The 21,349-nt window shown below is 40.2% G+C and overlaps 1 protein-coding gene across 2 annotated transcripts in view; it reads right to left on the bottom strand.

The window, feature by feature from the left end:
* Positions 1-1,245: 1,245 nt before the first annotated feature.
* Positions 1,246-21,349, bottom strand: part of HAPLN1 (hyaluronan and proteoglycan link protein 1) — a 63,750-nt gene continuing 43,646 nt past the window's right edge. For both annotated transcript variants that reach the window (XM_019009158.1, XM_019009159.1), the window contains exons 4-5: positions 12,756-13,058; positions 1,246-5,405 (exon numbers count right to left, since the gene is read on the bottom strand). In XM_019009158.1, the coding sequence (XP_018864703.1) occupies positions 5,116-5,405; positions 12,756-13,058 (593 nt within the window). In that variant the 3' untranslated portion in view covers positions 1,246-5,115. The remainder of the gene's footprint in view (positions 5,406-12,755; positions 13,059-21,349) is intronic.

Genomic DNA, 21,349 nt, shown 5'->3' with positions numbered 1-21,349 from the left:
AAATATGGGTAAAAATGGGTCAGGAACAGGGGTAAAAATGAGTAAAAAATGGGTAAAAATGGGTAAAAATGGGTAAAAATGGGTAAAAATGGGTAAAATTCATCTTCTTGAAACATTCAAGAAGGATGTCTGGCTGCTGTTGAACACAAAGCTGCTGGGGAAATGAGAGAAGGGCTAAACACCATGGCAGTGTTTTTAATTTTCTAAGAGTTTGGGTGAAAACCCTCACATTTCTGGCTTTGAAGGTTCTTCCATCAAGTCTTAAATCCAGCCACTTCCAAGCATGAAGACAGTGACTCTGTTTTGAACAGCTAGATATCATTGCAGGGAATTAAAATCCTTATCACTGAGTGATTGTTCCTACAAAAGGCAATTTTAATAATGTTGTGAAGTGAAAATGCTGCAAGTTTTAAGTTTTTTTTTAAACTTAATTGTTAGAAACAAAATTGTTAGAATTGTTAGAAGCAAAAGGATGTTTTTCTCAGTCGTGTACTCAAGATAGCCCAGATTTCCCTTGTTCTGAGTGACAAATTTTCCAAATTTTTGTCCTGTTTGCTCTTTTTGTCCTGTTTCTAAACATGGCCAATGTACCAAAACTTTATGGAATATTAGTATTTCCCAGCAAAGCGGTGCAGTGCAGGCAAGTTTCAGGGTTAACTTTTCTGGCACAGATCAATAAGAGAATGCAGAAACAGTGATTACAGAAGCTGAAAAGCTGGCCAAGTGCTTTGAATAATTAATTCTTGCCTGACGCTGGAAATTTTTCTTGTTTCACTTTACAAAGAGAGATGTTTTTTGTTGGGTTTTAATTCATAAGGCTGGAGGATTATATAAATAGCTTAATAAATTTTCTCATACATGAAACACTGTCCTACATCTGATTTCTTGAGATGGATGTGCAGTGCCATATAAACCATAACTTTAAATTAATTTTAAAAGCACCTTCTTTATTTATGGCTTATTTTATTTCAGAAGATGGCAGAAAGCACAAAGAAGAAATTAGTACTTGCACTTCTACTTTAAAAATGCTTCAAAGAAGCATAAACCAAAGGATTTGGAACACAGTTCTCTTTATTTTATTTGTGAATCATATTCACAGAGTAGTCTTTCCCCTTCCACACCTTAGTTTTTATAATCATGTTGTTTACTATGGCAAACTAAGTATTTTCATATTTTGATCTATTCCTTTCCCTATTTGTGTTTTCTGGGACAGAAGTAGAACAGTCAGTCAATAAGGAGAAGTTATCATATTGGAAAGAACAACACAATTTAATTGTTGTTAATTCATGGGCATTAAAATTCTGATACATTGTGAAATAGAAGATAATGACCAAGAACACGACGTTAACAATATTCTCTCATGAACAGAAAATAGCACAGGCTTTAATCCAGTTATTAAGCTGCTTTTTGAAGTTTTTATTCAAGCACCTAGCTAGCTTAGTTGAAAATAAGAAAAACATCCCGACATTTGACGTTACAAAAGGAAATGGAGTCATTAGCTGTAAAAATAAATATAATTCGTGTCTTTTTGTCTATTTGTGCCCACTTCTCAGGTAATCATATACATTTCTTATGGTTTTTATACCTGTTTACATTAGAACTAATTTTTTTTTTTTTTTGTTACACACTTATTTGTGTTTTTTTCCCCACACAAACACATTTTACTGGACTACAATCGATTAGCTGTTACAATAGCACAGTACACAGACCTAAACCTAATCCCAGGTTAGACTACCGAGCTTCTGGTGAGCAACACGGCGGGTGTGAGCCCACACCCTGCGACTCCACACACGAAATTAACAAAATTACCAACCCCACCCCCCTACAACAGCAAGAGACGTCTCCAACGCCAACTCACAGGCGGCAAAACCCAAATTGGGATGCCGGTGGTCAGCATCCCTCTGGACACCCTCCTTGCCCTCCTGGTGCTGCCAAGCCAGGGGTTGTCCCCTGGGTGGGTGGTGCAGAGCCTGCTCAGCCACCCTCCTTGGGCTGGGATTTGGGGGATGCTGGAGGCAGGGGAGGGTCAGGGGATGCTACGCCCAGACCGCGGCCGGCCCGGGGAAGATGTGGACACAGAAGGCAAAAAACAAGAGCAAGCCTGAGATTGCTGTGATTTAGGACCTGACCAGCCATCTCCAGAGCGTTGCAGAAGTTGGTGAAAGGCTGAACTTGGCCTTTCCCGCAGTGCCTTTGGTCTAGCAGTGAGGGCACTTCAGCCAGCCCCACGAGTGGGTTGGATGTGTACATTTTTATTCATTTATTTGATTTTTTTTTTTTTTAATGCAGGCAAAATATAATCCCCATTCCTGCAAAAAAAAAAAAAAAGTTAAAAAAAAATAAAAATGTGTCTGGGTGAAACCCTGTTGGGGTTTCTTTGGAGAGGTACAAAAAAAAATAAAAATTTCATGAGGGTCTCTTCACCTCTGTGCAATAAGAAAACCATGCAGCCTCCTCCAGGTGTAGCAGATCTTTGGGGAGGGTAGAGCCAGTTGCATAAGGCTCCCCTCTTTACAGCAGCTCTGGATCTAGCTGTGGTAATTACTTGGATATTCTCTACAGCTTTTCCCATCCCACAACCTCCCTGTCCAAACTTCAGAAGAAAATCTGTAGAACAGTCAGCATTTTTTTTCAAATTTTCTGAAATTTGGATAGAGGAATGACAAGTATTCCTCTTGATCATGGTCCACTTTTACATACCCCACTCCTTATCTTGGTTGGATACTTAACATTTTTACTTCCATTCCCACTTTTTTTCTCCAAAGGTTTCAGAGAAGGCTCTGGATGGCCTGAGAAAATGTGTGAAATGGGCATTGATTTTAAAAAATGGCTGTTCAAAAAAGGTTGCATGGTTATAGGGACTTTATGAATAGTAAATCACTATTTATAGCTAAGGGGTACTGTTTCGAGAAAATCCAATTCCTAGTGGATTAAAAAAAACGGGGGAGGGGTTTGGCACTGAGATTGCTCCACCTGTAAAGTATGAACAGATATCAACAGAGGATGCAAATATCCCCAGGAGGATGGAAATTTGCTTCAAAGGGAAAGAACTCCAGTAAAATGCACCTTATGGCCCCTTTCCATATCTAGCTCCTGGTTTGCTCACAGAGTCTTAAAACAGGACCACAACCACTCTGGGAAAGAGATTTATTTACTCACATCCACGGGAAAACAGCTACACCGAGCCATCCATGAAAGCATACAGGTTGTGTCCTAGTTGGATAAATCCCACTCTGCCTCTTTTAAATCATGGAAACAGTGGGCAGCTATAAAACATGGCATAAATACAAATGTTGGTCCTCTGAGTTCTTTGTAGTTCAGCAAGTGTAGAGCAGGAAAAGGAGTTCTCAATTTTTAAGTGGTAGAACCAATACTGGATAGAGAACATCAAAACCCGTTGAAGAGATTACCCGAGACCAAGGTATTTTTAATCAGTGGCCTCCCTGCCTTTTTTTTTCGTTTGTTTTGGATATCCAGCTTGAGACACCATAAGTGGAGTAAATTTTCAGAAAGCCTCGAGCACCTGCTCTCTGAAAAACTGTTTGCATTAAGGTATCTGAAGATGAGCACCATGAACTGCTGCATCCAAACTGAGTTTTGCATTGGAAATCCCAAATTCCATCAACCTGGTACTTAGGGAGGACCCAGTGCTTTAGGCAGCTCTGAAAATCCTAGGCACCATGCACAGTGCGTGTTTTTATTCTCTGACACTGGCAGATTTAGGTAAACATCTTCTGCCTGGACCACTGCAGATTTAGTGAAAAGAAGTATTTCAATAGCTTTATTTAGTTAACTCTAAGGAGGACTAGCTAAGTAAATCAGGGCTAATGATGCTATGGTATTTCATTGACAGTTTAAAAAACAGGTGCACTTTTTAGATACAAATAAGATGTAAGGAAATTAAGTGTTTTCTTTTTGTTTTTTTTTTCTTTTTCTCTTTTAAAACTTAATGGCTGGTTTCAGATTTTGTCTAATAGTCTTTGTTTAAGACTTCACCATTTTAAATATTTTTTTTTCTAATTTTTATTTTTTGTGATGTGTAAATAGCTAAGAAATATTAAATATTGTAATGTTCTTTAATTAAGACAATAACATTTCAAAGGCTAATGTAAAATCAAGCTGCTAAAGTTTACAATTTCTCTGTCCAGCAGTTCATTTATACAACTGCCCTGAGTAGATGCTATTATGCTGCTTAGCAAATGGCCTTTAAGAGTTTAAAAATAGCTCAGTAAAGCTACTCAAAGGTAATACGACACTTCTCAGGCATCTTTAATTGGAGATAAGAAGAAAACAAGAGTTTTCTCGTTAGATAATTATTCACTCAATGATTTATACACAACAAAAACACAATTGAAATGTTCAGGAGAACTAACTGTGCTTCTTCCTATGCATGGGACCATGAGCTTATTTTTTCAGGAAGGCAAGGTTTGAAATTGTAAAACTAGTCCTATTTTTGTGGACCGTTTTAGCTGCTTTTGTTAAACTCTCTGTTGTTCCCATGTGAACCAGTGAAAACAGTTATTTGCTAACATATATTGTTGTGAGATTCCTTTGCGAAACCTCACTGATCCCCTTTAACAAAAAGATTGTTATATTTTAAAATTCCTGTCATAATCAATTTGCAGTGTTTCTCAAACTGGTACAAATATGTAAAATCTGTGCTTTTAAAAGCTTCTGCTTTGAGTAGCCTTACACTCCATAATTGTGCCCTAGCAATTGTCAAGCTCTATTGCATGCCCCATTCATGAAAATTATAGTTTTGGGATGACATAGCTTAAAGAATTTGAATCTAAAAGTTCCTTACCTAGAGCTCCCATTAAATTATATTAATTTAAAATATCTATGGAATGATATTTTCACAAAAAAAACAAAACAAAACAAAACAAAACCACTAAAATGAAACAAAACCAAAAATAAACCAATGGGTTTAGGAGAGGGAGTGCCTATGAAAATGACTCTTTACAGTAAGTAAAAGAGGTTTATCACAGTTTTGGTAGCTTGCATGAGTTCATACCGAAAAGGAAAAAAAAAAAAAAAAGAAACCTTTCACACATTTTATCAAAAAAAAAACAAAACAAAAAACCAAAACAACTGTCATGCTCTAGGTAGGCTCTCTCAGTTGTAGGCCCTGAAGCAGTAGACACCGTACAGCTTGTGCTTCTTGTCGGGGAAGCCCACGAAGCGCACGGCGGCCTCGCTGGGGCTGCAGCGTTTCCGTGGCCGGGAGATGGGGTAGCGCACGCTGCCGTCCGCCAGCCAGCCCGCGTCGCAGCGGTCATAGCCCAGCAGCTTCCAGGCCGCGAAGATCTGCCCCACCTTGGCGATCTGGGAGCCGTCCTTCAGGCAGGCCTGCACGGCCTCCTCGTAGGTCAGCTTGGTGGGGTGGATCAGGTAGTAGAAGCGACCTGGGAGGAAAGGAGGGAAGGTGGAGTGGTTAGCGGTGTGGAGGTTGGAGGTCAGCGGTCCTGGAGGTCCTTCCCAACCTTAAATCCTGTGATTATGGAATCACAGATTCACTGGGTTGGGAGAGGCCTTCAGGATCATCCATCCAACCCAGCCCTAACACCTCAACTGGACCACGGCACCGAGTGCCACGTCCTTGATTTTTAAACACGTCCAGGGATGGCGACTCCATCACCTCTGTGGGCAGACCATCCCAGTACTTTATCGCCCTTCCCATAAAAAACTTCTTAACATCCAACCTAAATTCCTCTCATTGCAGCATGGGGCTGTGTCCTCTCATTCTATCTGGAGAAAGAGACCGACCCCCACCTGGCTACAACCACCTTTCAGGGGATTCTGTGAACCTCAGTGGTGCTGCCTAAAGATTTTTACTTTTTATGTGCTTTTCATAAATCCACGGCTCTCTATACCAGCTGTGTAGCTCATGGTAATTTTCCTACTCTTTCTCTCAGATTCTGGAGTAATTAGCTGACGACCTAACACTTTTCTGAAATACTGTTTGGTCTTATTTTCAAGTAGAGGACCTAAAAGAAGACAGGAATTGGGGCATGGGAGACCTTGCACCAACCCAAGGGGCAACTGAATCTTCTCCTGCATGTACCTCTAAGATATCCTAGTTAATTAACCCTATAAAAACTGTAGAAATTCAATACCAGAGTGCCCATGACTATGGATACACCTGGAAGATTCCAATAAGGAACTGCTTTTTTATCTTTCCATTTTAATACTGTGGGAAGGGTTTTTCTCAGTTTTGATTTCAGGCAACAGTACTGTAACACTGAGTTTCGAGGAGAAATGGAGATGTTCCTTAAGGATCATGTCAAACAGTGGTTAATTTAGGTCTGTGCCAGTTGGGGGTTGTGTTGTTAAAAAAAATTGTGATTTTTCTTTTTTTTTTTTTGGTATGGTGAGTTGATATCAGGAGGAAAAAAGAACTTACCCAAAAAACAACCCAGGTACAGAAAACAGAGGAATTGAACTAAAAAAAAGCACAAACCAACTCTACAAAAAAACAAACCAAAACCAAACAAAACAACAACAAAATAAACCCCAAAAGCAATGCTATATTTATTTCTCCTAATACCAAAGTATTTCATCTCCACCTGAATTTTTACTCAGTGATAGCATAACACATACTCTTTAGCTCTCTGACAAGGTGGTGACCTTGTTTCTGATTAAATACAAGCAGAAATTATTTATTTTTTTTTCCTTTTTTATACAGTGAGAAAGCCAAGGTATCAAAAGCTTTTCAGGAGGAGAGTTTGAGCCTGTGGTAGAGCAAAATTATGTCTGTCCTAAGTCTTTACCAGCAGTTCTGCAGCTCTGTTTCTTTTTAGGCATCAAAGGGTATACCCTCACCACAACACGAGACTGAACTGAGAGTGCTGCTAAGAAAAATGTTCCCTGTCTCAAGATAATGAAAATATATGCCAGAAAACAAAGCCCAAAAAGTGAAGTCTCCCCTGCTAATCCATACACAGCAATAATATTAATATTGATTCCATTTATCAAGGCAATAAACATTCACTGTAAGCATTTCATTCATTATTCTTGGGGCTATTTATCATCACTGATTTGACAGCCAAGTGGACTGCAGAGGAATTGTGTTTCTTTGAAGGCATTCAATAATTTCCAAATAAATTCACAACTTTTCAATCTGCCTATTCCTGAAGAGGAGAGTTAGCTGAAAATAAGAAAGGAATTTATTCTTGTGGGGACCTTCTAATTCCAGAGCTCACTCTTTACTGCTTAACGTACTCCAGGACAATACCCATTTTCTGCCTTGCAAAAATCATGTGAGTACACAGAACTCTGCTTAGTATGAGATGACTTTCTCGGTGAAAAAAAATGGGGTGAGCAAGTTAAGAGTTACATCAGCTTCAGATTCCTGTGAAAATCAAACAGGATTTTTTTTTCAAAATTAAGGAAAGCCAGGTCAGATGACAATATAAAGGTAATTGAATTAACCCTGTCTAAAGGTCAGAAATTGTATATCAAGAAAAAAACAGTTTAAAAAACAGCATTGACATTGCAGCTGTGGTGGAGAAGAAAGTTTTCTAAAATTTCATTGCTGTCAGTGACAGCATCTACAGAATTTCCACAGAAAACTACTGAGAACAGGTAATCATCCCTCTGTAAAACACTTTTTAAAATTCCATTTCAGCAAGTTGAGAGCATTTACAAGGTGCTGCTAAAGAGAAGGTTTACTAAATGGAATCCTGTTACTGATACACTATTAAGAGGTCTCCCCAAAGCAAACAAGATTTCTGATTTAAGGGAACAGGGGTTTAGACTGATAGTGTGTAAACTTCACCTAGTTTATGAGTTCCTCTTCAAACCATATGTCAGTGGAATGTAATTTCCTAGGGATTTGCAGTAAGGTCAGGCTTTTGACATATGACATCAATAATAAAAGCTCCTATACTCTGCTGCCTCCTCAAACAAGAGAAATTGAATAGTAAAGCCCACAGGGATGCAATGTGTATCCAGATTGTCTGATTACATAAAATTCCATTAATAAGCTCTATACAGATTTGCAGGGTTTGTTTTTTTTTTTCCCCTGATAATAGTTGGGAAGGGTTCCTAACTATTCAGCCTAAGAATTTATTAATTGACGTGGAAGGAGAGGGAGGAATTGATTCTCTCTCCCTCATGTCTGGTGGTTGGGACACTTCTACAGAGGATCCTGTCTGATTTGGCTCCTCACACCCAAACCATGGGGCAGAGGGTTTGTGCAAACCTGCTCACACCCCATCTATAACAGCTATTTTAAGATTTTGTGTACAACAGAACAGCTTAAAGAGGCAAACTCCAGCCACTGACCCAAATACCCCACACCCTTGTGACTGTGGGAGTTTGAGGGATGAATCACACTTGGAAATTTCTTCAAGCTCTGTGCTAAATTGGGAGGTTTATTAGTGAGTTTCCCTTACATAAAGAAAAAGGGAAAAAAAAAAAAAGGAGAGAGATATTTAAGACCTGGTAAATATTTTGACATCCAGTGACCCTCTCAAATAGGTGATTTTGAATTAAATATGTGAGGAAAAAAACACTTTTAAACACACCAATATCAGTAATTGCTCTGTTGATTCAGAAGCAACCACTCCTAATAAAGAGTGTGTAATTTTAGTTTGGGTTTCATTTCTCTTTTTGGAACAGTTGCTACATGTTCCCAGTGATAAAATGTTCTGAAATGGTCAAATGAACAGTCAGCATTATTCAGACAGGACTTTCCACAGCTTTCTCCCATTCAAATGGCAGAGATGGTTGGCTTGTAACATGCACTGCTGTAAAAAACAGGTGGCTCAGAGCTGTGCTTTTAACATGCTCTCTGAAATTTATTCTTTGTGTTCTTAACTTTGTTAAAATGAGATTTTCATTTGATTCTCCTACAAGTGATGAAAGAGCAATTATGCACTATGGTTCTGTGGACAGGGTAGATAACAAAATGCGTGTTAATGAGAAGAAAGTGTGATGCAAGCTGTACTTGTACTTTGTTTCATTTTCTCTGAAATTGCTTAATTATAGAGCACCTGATAAATATATTTACATTTAGCTCTTTTAGCACTTTTCAGTGCAAAAGTTTCTCATGGGTTTTCCTTCAAAAAAAGAAAAAAAGTACTGTTGTCCTTCAGAAGACCTTTGAAAATAAACAAAGAACAACCACTCAGCTCTTCCATTATACATTCCTTGGTTTATGGCTATTAGGCTCAGTGGGGAAGATTGTAACAAAATTATTCATCTGAATTTATTTCCTCAAACTGATCATCTGGAGTGATTGCATGGGAGAGGAGCATCCCCATTCCTTGATTCAAGGCAAGGAGAGAAATTGGGGTGATTTTCAGCCCTGGAAAATGCTTTGGATCACGTCAGGTTGTGCCACCACACAGGGCAGGAGCCTTCAGCTTTTCTAAAGATGACATGGACTAAAGAGGCTTCCTCTGGGCAGGGCAAGTGGAGGAAAAATTGGCTGTGAAAAAGCAAAGCTGAGCCCTCAGACACCAGAAAATTCCAGTGTGGAATTCCCAAATTTAAGTCAGACACTCCCCACTCCTATGAATTAATTTTCAATAGTCCTTATCAGCACAAGGAATGTAAAATCAGATTGGGAAACATGTTGCCATCCAGTGCAGGCAGAAAATATTCTGTTATTTCACAATATTTTGATGGATTTCACAGATAGCATCAGGCTGGCGTTACTCTTTGCTTTGTTTTATGAAACATACCACTATATATTCTAATAAACTGGTGGCTGGCTGGTGCTATTAGATATAAAAGGTGTGAAATGATTTCATGTTCTTGGATACAAAACATGAACAAGTCTTGCATGAACCAACAGAATGGTTTGAGTATAAATCAGCTACACAGGCAGAATACAATGTTTTAGTATTGTATTTGCCTTAGTCTATGAAAAGGTATCAGAGGGTAATTTCACAAAGTAACGAGATTATTTGATATTGCAGTTTTGCTCAAACCACTTCCCTGTGCAGGTAACAGAAAAGCATGTAGAATTTTTTTACTGATGGTATAATCCCTTCATTTTTAAACATTATTTTTTGTGTATCCAGGTAATCACAGTTGAGATCCAACAATTCCACAGGGAAAACACTGAACCTGGATTTGAATTCACTGCATTGATGATTATAGTTTCATTTTTTTTTTTACCCCAATAGCTAAATACCATGGCTTTTACCTTTCTTCTCCAGGTAAAAAAAAAACAAGTTTTGCATGTGTTTCAGACCAAGATTTCTTGCTTTTACAGCTGAATTATTTGAAATAGAACCTTTCTTTTTAATGATCTCTGAGATCATAATGTATTTGGGAGTTTTTTTCCCTATAGGGAAACCATTTAGAAGGTATCTAAACTTAACCTCTTTTTTTATAGAAACTCCCAAGAGACACTATTTTTTTTTTAAACTCTCCTTATCCTTCTCTGCTCCTGTGGCCCTCGTCATTTTCCCATCTCCATTATGCAAAGTTGAAGCCTCCTCTGTTCTCTACTTTCAGAAGACTCCAGAATCCACTGGGAATGCACTGTGTCCTAACCACCTCTCATTTTCCTTGGCTGTTCCTGAGCTGAGAGAATCAATATTGGGTCTTACAGAAATAGTGCTTTTTTTGGGTTGTTTTTTTTTTCTTTTCCTACACATATGCCATTAAATACACTTATCCAAAATGCTGTGCTGAAACCAGGGAGCTGGCAGAGTGTCTGGGTTAATTGTGGGTGTGAAGGTGAGCTTGGGACAAGGAATAGTGGGAAAGACAGCAGGGATGTGTGAGGGAAAGGTGATTTGGTGAGTTAAGGGAATGGAAGCTGAGAGAAGAAGAAATCTGGATTTTCAGATGATGCCATGAGAGACATTTGACATTGAGTTGTGGGGATATCTATCTATCTATCTATCTATCTATCTATCTATCTATCTATCTATCTATCTATCTATCTATCTATCTATCTATCTATCTAATCTGTCATCTATCTCTATATATGTATATAATCTATATATCTATATATCTATCTAAATATCTATATCTATAAATCTATATATAGATACACTTCTCTCTCTCTCTCTCTCTCTCTCTCTCTCTCTCTCTCTCTCTCTCTTTTTCTCTCTCTCTCTCTTTCTCTCTCCATCTCTCTCTCTCCCTACATTGCAGTGTAATGTTCTGTCTCCAGGACAGTTTCAAGACTCTTCAAGGCTGAGATTTGCGTCTGTGTCTTGTCTTTGATTGCTCTCCTACCTTATCCTCACCTTACTTTTCTCCTTCCCCCTCTTTCTTTCTCCTTCTATCAATGCACATACAATATTTATCTTAGTCAGTACTTATTATTCTTTCTTTTCCCCAGAAATTTTGCTTCTCCTTCCTTAAGGGATGCTGCTCAGCTCCTTGTGTTAAAAAGGTGGTAGACACAAGGTTTTACTCTGAAAGCATTAGAAAATAAATGAAAAAGTGCAGCTATCCCATTTTAATTATTTTTGTTTAATTATTTAATACCTTGGTGATATTTCTATAGCACAGGGTTAAATCTGTATAGAAGAGATGAGTCCTTGCAGGATTCCACCTTGGATAAATGAAGCAAGAAAAACTGAGCCAGCACTTAATGGGATGAAGCAGTATGACAAAAAAAAATCAGCCAAACTTTTGTTTCAGATCACTTTGAACCTAATGCAAAACTGTTGGCTTCAGGATTTGTTTGGGTTTTTCTGCTGAGGTTTTTTTTTTTTTGTAGGGGTTTTATTCTTGTGTGTATTTTTTTGTTTTGTGGTGGGATTTTTCTGGGTTTTTTGGTGTTTTTTGGGAGTTTTTTTTTTTTGCTTGGTTTGGTTCATTTTTTTTTTTTTGCTTGGATGGGTCTTTTTCTGAGGAGGATGTTGCAGATTTAGGGCTGGAGAACATCTTCTGAAATCAAGGCTTGTGTTTATTTTTTGCTGCGCTGTAGGATGGAGCTGCTTCGCTGTGGGTAAGCAATCTCTGCATCAATAAAAAAAGGCCATGCTCCATGGTCTGAGTGGGCTGCAAGCCAAACATGTGCAAAGTTGTGCAGGAATTATCCACAAGTAGGATGCCGTAGAGAGGATGGGACATTCACAGCAATGCTCTCTTGAATTTATTTTAAATGTTTTTTCCTGACATTAGGTAAACCCTGAAATGGAGCAAGCTGAGATTGGGTCATTTAATTTTGTTTCATATCTAAAAACACAATCAAGTAATAGCAAAAAACAGGTTTACAGCAGTCCAACCTCAGAGCAAAAGTGGTCGGAGGCTTGGCAGTGTACTAAGATTAGAAATCTGAATTATAAGAAATAAAGCTAGAAATAGGTCTGCTGATAAGGAACTATTAGTTATATTAGTCAAGCAGGAGCTGCTTGACACTGCAGAGTAGGTGATGATCAGAGTTTTGTTTTGGTGGCATATTTAAGCAATATGGACAGAATTATTATTGACTTCAACAACTTCAATGAACTGCAGGTTCCTTCGACCGAATTAAACTGGTTACACACCAGCATTAGAAGGGTATGTATAAATTTCAGTGGGGTGAGAGGGGAGATATTAAAAAATCCTGCCATTACAAGCCCTGAGTTGTAAAAACTACCTGCGTGACCACGTGGCAAAGATGACTTTACTCTCTGCATGCACCCTTGCAAATTCCACAACGTTTTTAACCCGTTGGTTATTTCATCCCTAGCATTCCCCAGGTTTTACATGAGCTTTGACAAACCACACACCCCTTCCTGCCCTGGCTGCCTAAGCCTGGCCATTTTGCCAGGGAAGGGCGAAGGAGACGCTCTCACCGTTGAAGTTGGACGTGAAGCAGAAGACGTCGTAGCGGCTCTTCTCCTTGTCCCAGAACCCGTAATTCCTGACTCCAGGCACGGTGTTCCTGCCCCCGCAGGGCTCCCTGGGCTTGGTGATGGGGTACTGCACGGAGCCGTCGCTGAGCCAGCCGGCGTTGCACCAGTCCAGCCCCGACCTCCAGGCGTCGTAGAGCTGGTCAAACGAGGCCATCACCGAATCCTGCTCCGCGCACGCCCGCTGTGCCTCGTGGAAGTTCAGGTTGTACCGCCCCAGCCGCGGGGAGTAGGGGAACACCACACCTGGAGAGGGGGAAGAGGAGGGTTACCAGGTGCTGAAGGAGCAGAGAGAAGGGAAACAGCTTTGGCAGCCACCAGGAGGAGGAATAAAGGGGAAGGTTGGCTCCATGGCGTGTGGCTTACTTCTGGGGAAGAACACCCATGACAGAACTGGTTTTGGGTCTTCTTGGTTTTGGGTTAGGGCTGCTAGCCTCTTCCCAAAAGCAAAAAAAAATTAGGTTAGATGTTAGAGAGAAATTCATCACTGAAAGAGGGATTGGGCACTGGGATGGGCTGCCCAGGGAGGTGGTGGAATCACCATCCCTGGAGGGGTTTAGAAAATGCTGGACGTGGCACTGAGCACCGTGGTCTGGTCAATGAGGGGGTTTTGGGTTGTAGGTTGGACTTGATGATCTCAAAGGTCTTTTCAAACCTGGAAACCTCATTCTGTCAGCCTGTGATTCTGTGCTGCCTTAGCTAGCTGGCTCATCTCCCCGTGGCCTCATCCCCTTCCCAATGGGAATCCTGCCAGGTCTGCAGGTCCCACCTACACCTCGCTGTCACCACTGTGGTCTCACTCCCCTGCTCCCATGGGGCTTAAACAGGAGCAGAGCTAGATGGAATTTTGCAACTACATGTTTTTCGTAGAAAATTTCCATTTATCCATTGTAATATCAATTTCTCATCTTAAAAAGGGTCGATTAAACCGTAGCATAGCTCCACTTTTTGAATTTGTTTGGTTTTGTTTATTTTTTTACTTATTTTAATTTTGTTCGTTTGGGTGACTTTTTTTTTTGTGTGTGTGTTTTTGTTTGTTGGAGTTTGTTGGTTGGTTTGGTGGGGTTTTTGATGCATGGAAAGGGAGCAGGTGAGCTCCTGGCAGTTATTTAGAAAGAAGAAATTGTTGAGTTAATCACTACATTTATATGGATTTCTCCTTTTTACAGATAGACATTAAGACAAAATGTTTAGATTGACATAAAAGAGCATTGTGTTCTTTGCATGAGACCTTACCAAAATTTCTTGAGAAATTCAAGACAGTTGCTTTTTATTTGCTTTTTGGGGGTTTTTGTGGGGTTTTTTCTGGTCAACTGGGTTTTTGGTTTTGTTTTTTGTTTGTTCTTGGTTTTGTTTTTGGTTTGGGGTTTTTTTCCCATTATTTTTTTAAAATTTAATATTATTACAAGAATGGGAATGTCTGCCTTAACAACAGCGTTTCAATCTGGTAGGAAGCACAGCTTCAGGTTTTAAAGCAGGAACAGCTATGGGGAAATTAAATCAGCGGATCTGTGTGGGGGACTTTCCTGCTGCTTTCCACCTGGTTTTGGGCCATTTGCCACCTCTCAGGGCAGGTGAGCCCCTCACAGAGGGCAGATGGTGGCACAGCCCTGGTCACAAGCCATGTGTGACACCAGCATCCCTCTCTGCCCCTGCAGCACTGATGGCTCAGCCTGAGGGAGGGTGGCTGTGCAGGAAGCATGGCCCTGCCAAATGCTGTCTTCCACCCCAGGGGACAAGGACACAGCCTGAACCCAAGCCCTGTCTGGTGCTCCTGGCTGCCCAGCCCTTGCAGACAGCTACAGCAGACAGAGGACATCCAAGAGGGGCTGGGAAACTTGGGGACAGCTCCAGAGCGGTTTAAAAAGTGACATCTAATCGTAGTCACTGCCTTTACCCCACAGCTTTTGTTTTTTTTTCCTCCTTCTGCTTTGTTTTATGAAAAAGAAGTTAAGCATTGTTCCTTGGAGCATGAAAGACATCTCAGAAAGCACTGAAGGACCACCTCCCCATGTGGGTTTGATAAAAGGGAAAAGAGAGACTTGAAACAAAATTTGGATCAGACCACCCTAATCTTTGGCAGGGCTTAGAAACTTAACCCAGCCCTAAATTTTACAGCTGGCTTTAGCCCAGCCTCATAATAAGCTGAAATAAAATGGTATTAGAGAAGATCCAGCTCAGAATGTTTATCTTCAGACATCTCTGTAGGACTCAGAGGGACTGAAGACAAGATAACACATCAGCCAAAAATTTAGCACTGGCATAAATATCCACCTTTCTTTTTACTTTTTTCCTGCTGTTGGATCCTTTTGACTATAACAATTTCATTGTCCTCAGGGCAGCACAGCACAGGATAGAGAAATTACCCAGTGGTCAAGCAAGGCAGTCACCATGTGATGAAGCCACTCTTCTTTCAGAACATTCTAACCCATTTCTGTATCTATTCCACCAGTTTCCTAAAGTCCCCTTGCTTCCTCTGCTCTCCCTCACCCTTCTGTCATCCAAGTGTTATTTTTGTTAAACAAAGTCTTTGCTATTACTAAATCTCAGTGACTTGGTCCAAGAAAATAAAGCATGCAAATGTAAACTTGGCAGGGTAATAATAAACAATATTTTGCTCTCCTTCCTCAATTAGCTAAAGAGTCTGCTTCAGTTCTTCCCTTTTGTAAATCCTTTGTTAAAGGGCTTTTCTGTTTTGTGATGTTCTGAACTGCAGCGTATGAATGTAATGAAACACAACCTGTGTTAAATTTAACCTCATAAACAAGACACTGAAGATGTTTCCTATTTTTCTGGATCTCTTTTTTTCCTTCATCATATGTTTGTTAAGAAAATAGCCATTCTTCATCAGTGCTAATGGATAGAAATATCACTGGGTATAATTAAAATTTAGCAAATGTAATAGGAATCCAAGCCTTTTTACTTTATTCGAAATCTAATACTTATTATTTTTTCAGGACTACATTTCCCCCGACAACAGACTCCTTTTCCAGTACATGTGTTTGATTTGCATATACATTAAAAAAGCACCCTACAATTAGGAAAGATCAAGATATAAACTTACATACTTCTAAAAACTGAGCAACAACTAATTGACAGCTTTTTAAACAGACTTGATTCCTTAAGGTTTCCAAAATTACTTTTCAAAAGGGGCTAGCTGTGTACGTAAATGTGTTACAAATCTGAGTTTGACAGCTTGGGACATAATGTTTTTATAACATAAATGTGCACTAAACTGTAATATTAGCTTTGGGCTATATTTGAGCAGACTGCATAGAAGCTGATTTTTTGTTGGAGTTCATCTGCAGTACAAGCCTGCAACTGATTAGCATTAATTTCACCCTGCAGCTGGGGGTGGCCAGGGGAGATTTTGCTGAGGAAAATGGACTGGGTATGTGCTTTGTGCAGCTTTGCATTACCTTGCAGTTTTGTTAATTTTTTTTTTTTCTTCCTCCTTAATTTCCTCACCAAACCTTGATAAAATTCATAGTGAGACCTCGATTTTCATCTCCCCTTTCTTTTACTGAGCTTTAGTTAATGGCAGGGCGTCTTCCTCAGCCCTGGACCTTAGAAACTCGTCAAAGTGTAATCCATCCCATCTGTTCCTGAATGGACAAAAGCTGTCCTGAGGCTCCTTGCTGTTCCCAAAGCACTGAGCCTCAATTTCTGACTCCAGCCCTGTGTTCTGCCACTAGACAAAACACCCACTCCCAAACATTAACAAATTCAGCTTAAAAAACGCAGGGAGACAAAAACCTCCAGCCTCAGAAGGTTAAAATCTGGTGACTTTGTGGGAAGGCAGAGCTGAGGAGCCTTGGCTTGACCCTGGTGATCCCATTCCCTACCCCAAGGAAGCCCTGTGTGGAGCCTGAGTGGGGATATTATTTTCCATTATAAGGAATCCTGGTGTGGCTGCTCTCCCAAACCCAGGATTCTCTGGAATAGGTTCTGCTCCCAGGGAAGGACCTCCTTGCCCCCAAAAAGAGACAGGAAGAACCTGAGACACACCAGCTCAGCAGAGAATGGGTCTGATGCCGAGAGAGGAGGGGATGTATGCACCTGTGACCGAGCAACTGCAGTTGAGGAAATGAATCCTGTAATGGAAATTGGGATTTCTACAAAATCAAGACATGAGAACTGTACTATATATCCTCCCCACAGGAGCACCAGCACTTCTATGGATTTCTCATCCAAGTGAGGAAATGTACAGCTCTTCTCCACTTGCTGTGGGGTTTTTTTTGGGAATGTATTTATCTTATTTATATTTCAGAGTCTTATACGTAGGTAACCTCTACAATTCAGTGCAAGTAGTCACTTCAAACACACTGTCAGCACAAGGAACTCCAGCATTTACTCAAAACAACAGTGTGAGGAAAAAACCTCAGAAAGCTCAACTCCTCTATTGGTTTATGAGTGTTAATTAAGCCAGCACCACACGCAATTAGCACTAGGACTATTGACACGTGGAAACAGAATAACACAAATTTCTGTTGATCCATACGGGGGAAAAAAAAATCAAAAAAAAAATCTTTTCACAGCTGGAGTAAAGAAAGGCTTACTTGAATTTTAGCCAAAACTGGAAAGTAAGTTTTCCTGCAGCCAGTGTAAACATGGGGCAGCAGTAGGGTTTGCTATTTACTGTACTGTAGGGTACAGTTTTATCTTGGCAGGTTCATACACTCGATGGCTAAATTTTCCACTCTGGATTCCTGAAATTCCATAAAAACTGGTGACCCCCTCATTTTCACAGAGTCTCCATCATTTTCCTGCCTGTCAGAACTGTCAGATGTGTGATCATCCAGCCACTGGCTATCAGCAGGTATCAATCTCCCTAAAAATGAAACTGAACCTTTAGACAGTGTCCCCCCAGCATCCCAATACTGTCAGTGGGGTTGCTTACTTCTGCCCAATAAAAATACACAAACTGCACTGATCTGGCTCAGGGAAGATTATTCCCTTGCATTTCTGCCCTCTTTATCAAAAATTTGGAGACTGTTGCCTCTCTCTGCTCTCCTAAGTACTCTTAAATTTTTTAACACTTTCTTTTTGTGTCATCATTTTCAGTTTCAATTCAATTTCAGGTGATTTTTTTTAAGCTTTTTGTTTCACCTGCATCTTTCAAGGACCATTTTTTCAGAGCATGTGCAAACACAGCTCTGTCTGCAAAGCCCTGCCACAGAAGGAATTACATTGGTCTGCTCTTGACAGCCCCCCTCTTTTTGTTTTTGTTCTAGGGACCCACAAAAGCTGTGTCCTATAAAATCAGTTTTTCATCAAAGAGTAGAACGGATTATCACACAGAGGATATCAGAAATGGTTTTTGGTTTTTTTGGTGTCTGTATGGATGTAACAGCAACACACAGAGGAAACAAATATGGCATTATTAGGCTAAATCTGATTTCTCCTGCTCTTGAGAGCATGGAGTTGATTTCCTGTTGGTTTCAATTCTGAATTCCCCATTGTTTAAATCCAGCTGAAGACCAAATGAACAGAATAGAAAAATGATTGTTTTGACAATTTGAAAAAATTTGTTTATATGAAGCTTATGGATCTGTTTGAGCTATTTTGAACTATAGAGTCTGGTTTTGAAAGGGACGCCTGGTTTTTGGGTTTTTTTTCTCCTTTCTTGGACCTAAAGACCCACATAGCTCAAAACAAGAACTCAGATGCTGGTGGTTTTTGGTTCTTGGGGAGTTACACAAAGGGTTAGCTTCTATCTAGAGGCTGCTTTCTACAGAGGCTTTTAATGATTTTATCCAGATCTTCAAATTCCCAGAAGAGTTGGATGTAAAAGGTAATTATTTTATAGCCTGTGTTCAACTCTCACCTCTCTTTGAAGAGAGAAACTATTAATAAATAATTCTAATAGAGTAAAAACCTGCCTTTGGCTGCTTAGCATTGTCCTGCTTTCTCTGTCACCCCTCCCAAGGTTCTCCTGAAGGAAGGGCAAAACAAAAAACACACAAAACACACAAAACCTGTGCCTGAGCAGCACCTCAGGGCTGGAGCTTTCCATGCCCAGGAGGCCAAACTCACAAACCTGGCGCAGTGAGATTCATTACAGCGCCAGGTATTCATGGGGAAATAAACTAGCAAAGCACAAACATAAAGAAAATTTAGTGTGGGACTGTAAAAAGCTGCCGTAAACAAAATTTAATGTAAGCTGAGGATTCTTTTTTTTGCTTACTACTCGGGCAACAATATCTGCCTGCTGTCTGAGGCCTTTTAATATGTCAGGCTTTTGACTTTCAGGACACAAAGAGTGTAAAACTCATGATCCATATTTTATGCGCAGGAGGAGAGCAAGGCCAGCTCAGAGAGAAAATGTCTTTGGTGATGAGGTTGATTCTCCATAAAGGATGTTCTGCCTTCCTCAGTTTCTTACAGCTGCTGTGCCCAGACCAACCCCTCACTAGCCCCAAGGCCATTCCTGCTTCTTCAGGCTACAAACAGGGTGAAAATAATGACATGACTGAAGAAATCCTAAAGCTGGTGGCTGTGGAAAGTTGCAGTGAGGTCCAGTTCTGAGCTTTAGCTGGAGCTCAGCATAATCTCTCAGGTCTGGGGATAAAATGGTCCCAAATTAAATAAAATGAGGAAAACACAAAAATGCAAGGTATGTAACAAATTCAGACTGAATGTAACTTCAGTGTTTTTCACCAAGCTAAAAGTGCCCAGTTATGATGGATGGTTTATTTCATGACAATCCCAGGGGGCCTTTAAGGCCAGTAAGAATAAAATGCTGTTGGAGTGGGAAAAGAAAAAAGGTCCATTGAGGTGGAGGTCAACAATTTTGATATTGATACACGGCCATGGGTTTATACAGGGAGCTCACACGGGAGCCACCAGCTGCTTTGCACTGCTCTTGGGCATTCCTGGGTGAAAATGGCTTTGTCCTGCTGCCAATCAACATCCTTAAGGCCACCACCTCAGGACATCAGGCTGCTGATGCAAATCATTCCCACTGTGAGACCAACCTGATTATTTACACCAGACTGTAGAGTGTTAGAATGGGCCCAGATATTTTAATTTTTTGTCCAAATATTGTGGGTTTGTTTTTGTTTTTTTCCCCCCCCGGATCTGTTCTACTTTGCTCAAATGCATGAAATGACAATTAATGCCAGAACTACATAAAGCTGCAGGGCTATTAGGAAAATAAACACAGGGCCATGCAAACAGAGGAATATATTCTATCAGCTATAAATCTCCACTGTATTATTACTATATTTTAATAATTATCTTTTTAATAGGAAATTTCAGTGTACCGCAGACCCAGAATTACTGGATTTGGTCAACGCAAGCAAGGTTGTGTTGACTCTCACCACTCTTATCTTACTTGAAAGCTTACATTTTACCATGAAGTTTTGCAAATTTAAAAAAAAAAATATTTCATTTTGCAAAGAAAATGTTCCTGCCAGTTTAAGAGACACCACTCCACAATGTCAGAAATGAACAGCCTTTACACCTGTCCGGTGTCTGACAAAAAATCACTGAGAAAACATTGCTCCTTATGTTAGCCAGACACTGGTTAAAATATATAAACTTTCATTTGAGTGCAGATTGGAACATACTTGGCTGAAGAAATATGATTCCTTATCTACTTATGAATTTCCTTGTTTTGGAGGGAGGGACCTTGACCTTGTATCCATGGCTGGTGCTATATTACAAAACAGTAACAGTAAAAAAGGTAAAAAATTTCCCTTTTTCAAAACAAACCTCCCTTGTGTTATTGTAATGCAGTAAAGAAATGATTTCTCGTTGCTCTGCCACTGTAGTTGCCATCTAATAATGCACTCCAGGTACGGATTTCTGCATGTGCACATGAATTTGCACCAAGCTTCAGGCAAACTTGCTCTGCTTCCCCGTCCATCAGCATCTCCCCTTCCCAGGCACAGCAGGAAGCATTCACAACACAGTTCCCTGGCTTTTAACAGCAGAAAATTATGAACTTTTTCTGCAGAGGAAGCAAGAGCTGGGGCAGGTGAGGAGAGTCTTGTTTCACTCAGGTAAAGCTGAGTCTGCCAAGAGGAATTGCTCTCCCTTCAGCGGCCAAGCAGCCCCTACAGAAACTGCCCCAGCAGAGGGGAGGCCAAACACACAAGAGCTTTTGGGCACCAGAGAAGAATAAAGTGTTTTCTCCTCCAGCTCATTTCTGTCTTCACTCATAGCTGCTTTAGAGAACTTAGGCTAAACATGTAAATGCCCAGCTTTCCTTAACTCAGAAGTTTGAAAAGAACAGGGGAGGTTCTTGTTAAAGATGAATTATGTGGGGTGGAACAACCTAAATGCAGTACCCCGCTGGCATGGAAACTGGGCAGGGATTTTCGGCAGTCCAGACTGGGAAGTTTCTGTGGCCTGCAGCCAGGAATGAAAGAATAGATGTAAAGAAGTAAACTAAGCCCATTATGTCAAGAAACATTCAGACATTCTAATTGTGCAAGCTAGCTGTATTCTTCCCTTTTCCATTTTCCTTTTCCTTTTTCCTTTATCCTTTTTTCCGTTTCCTTTTCCTCTTTTCCCCTTTTCCCCTTTTCCCC

This window comes from Parus major, chromosome Z (assembly GCF_001522545.3).
Source record: "Parus major isolate Abel chromosome Z, Parus_major1.1, whole genome shotgun sequence".
Lineage (NCBI taxonomy): Eukaryota > Metazoa > Chordata > Aves > Passeriformes > Paridae > Parus > Parus major.
This window is presented reverse-complemented; position numbering and strand designations above follow the sequence as displayed.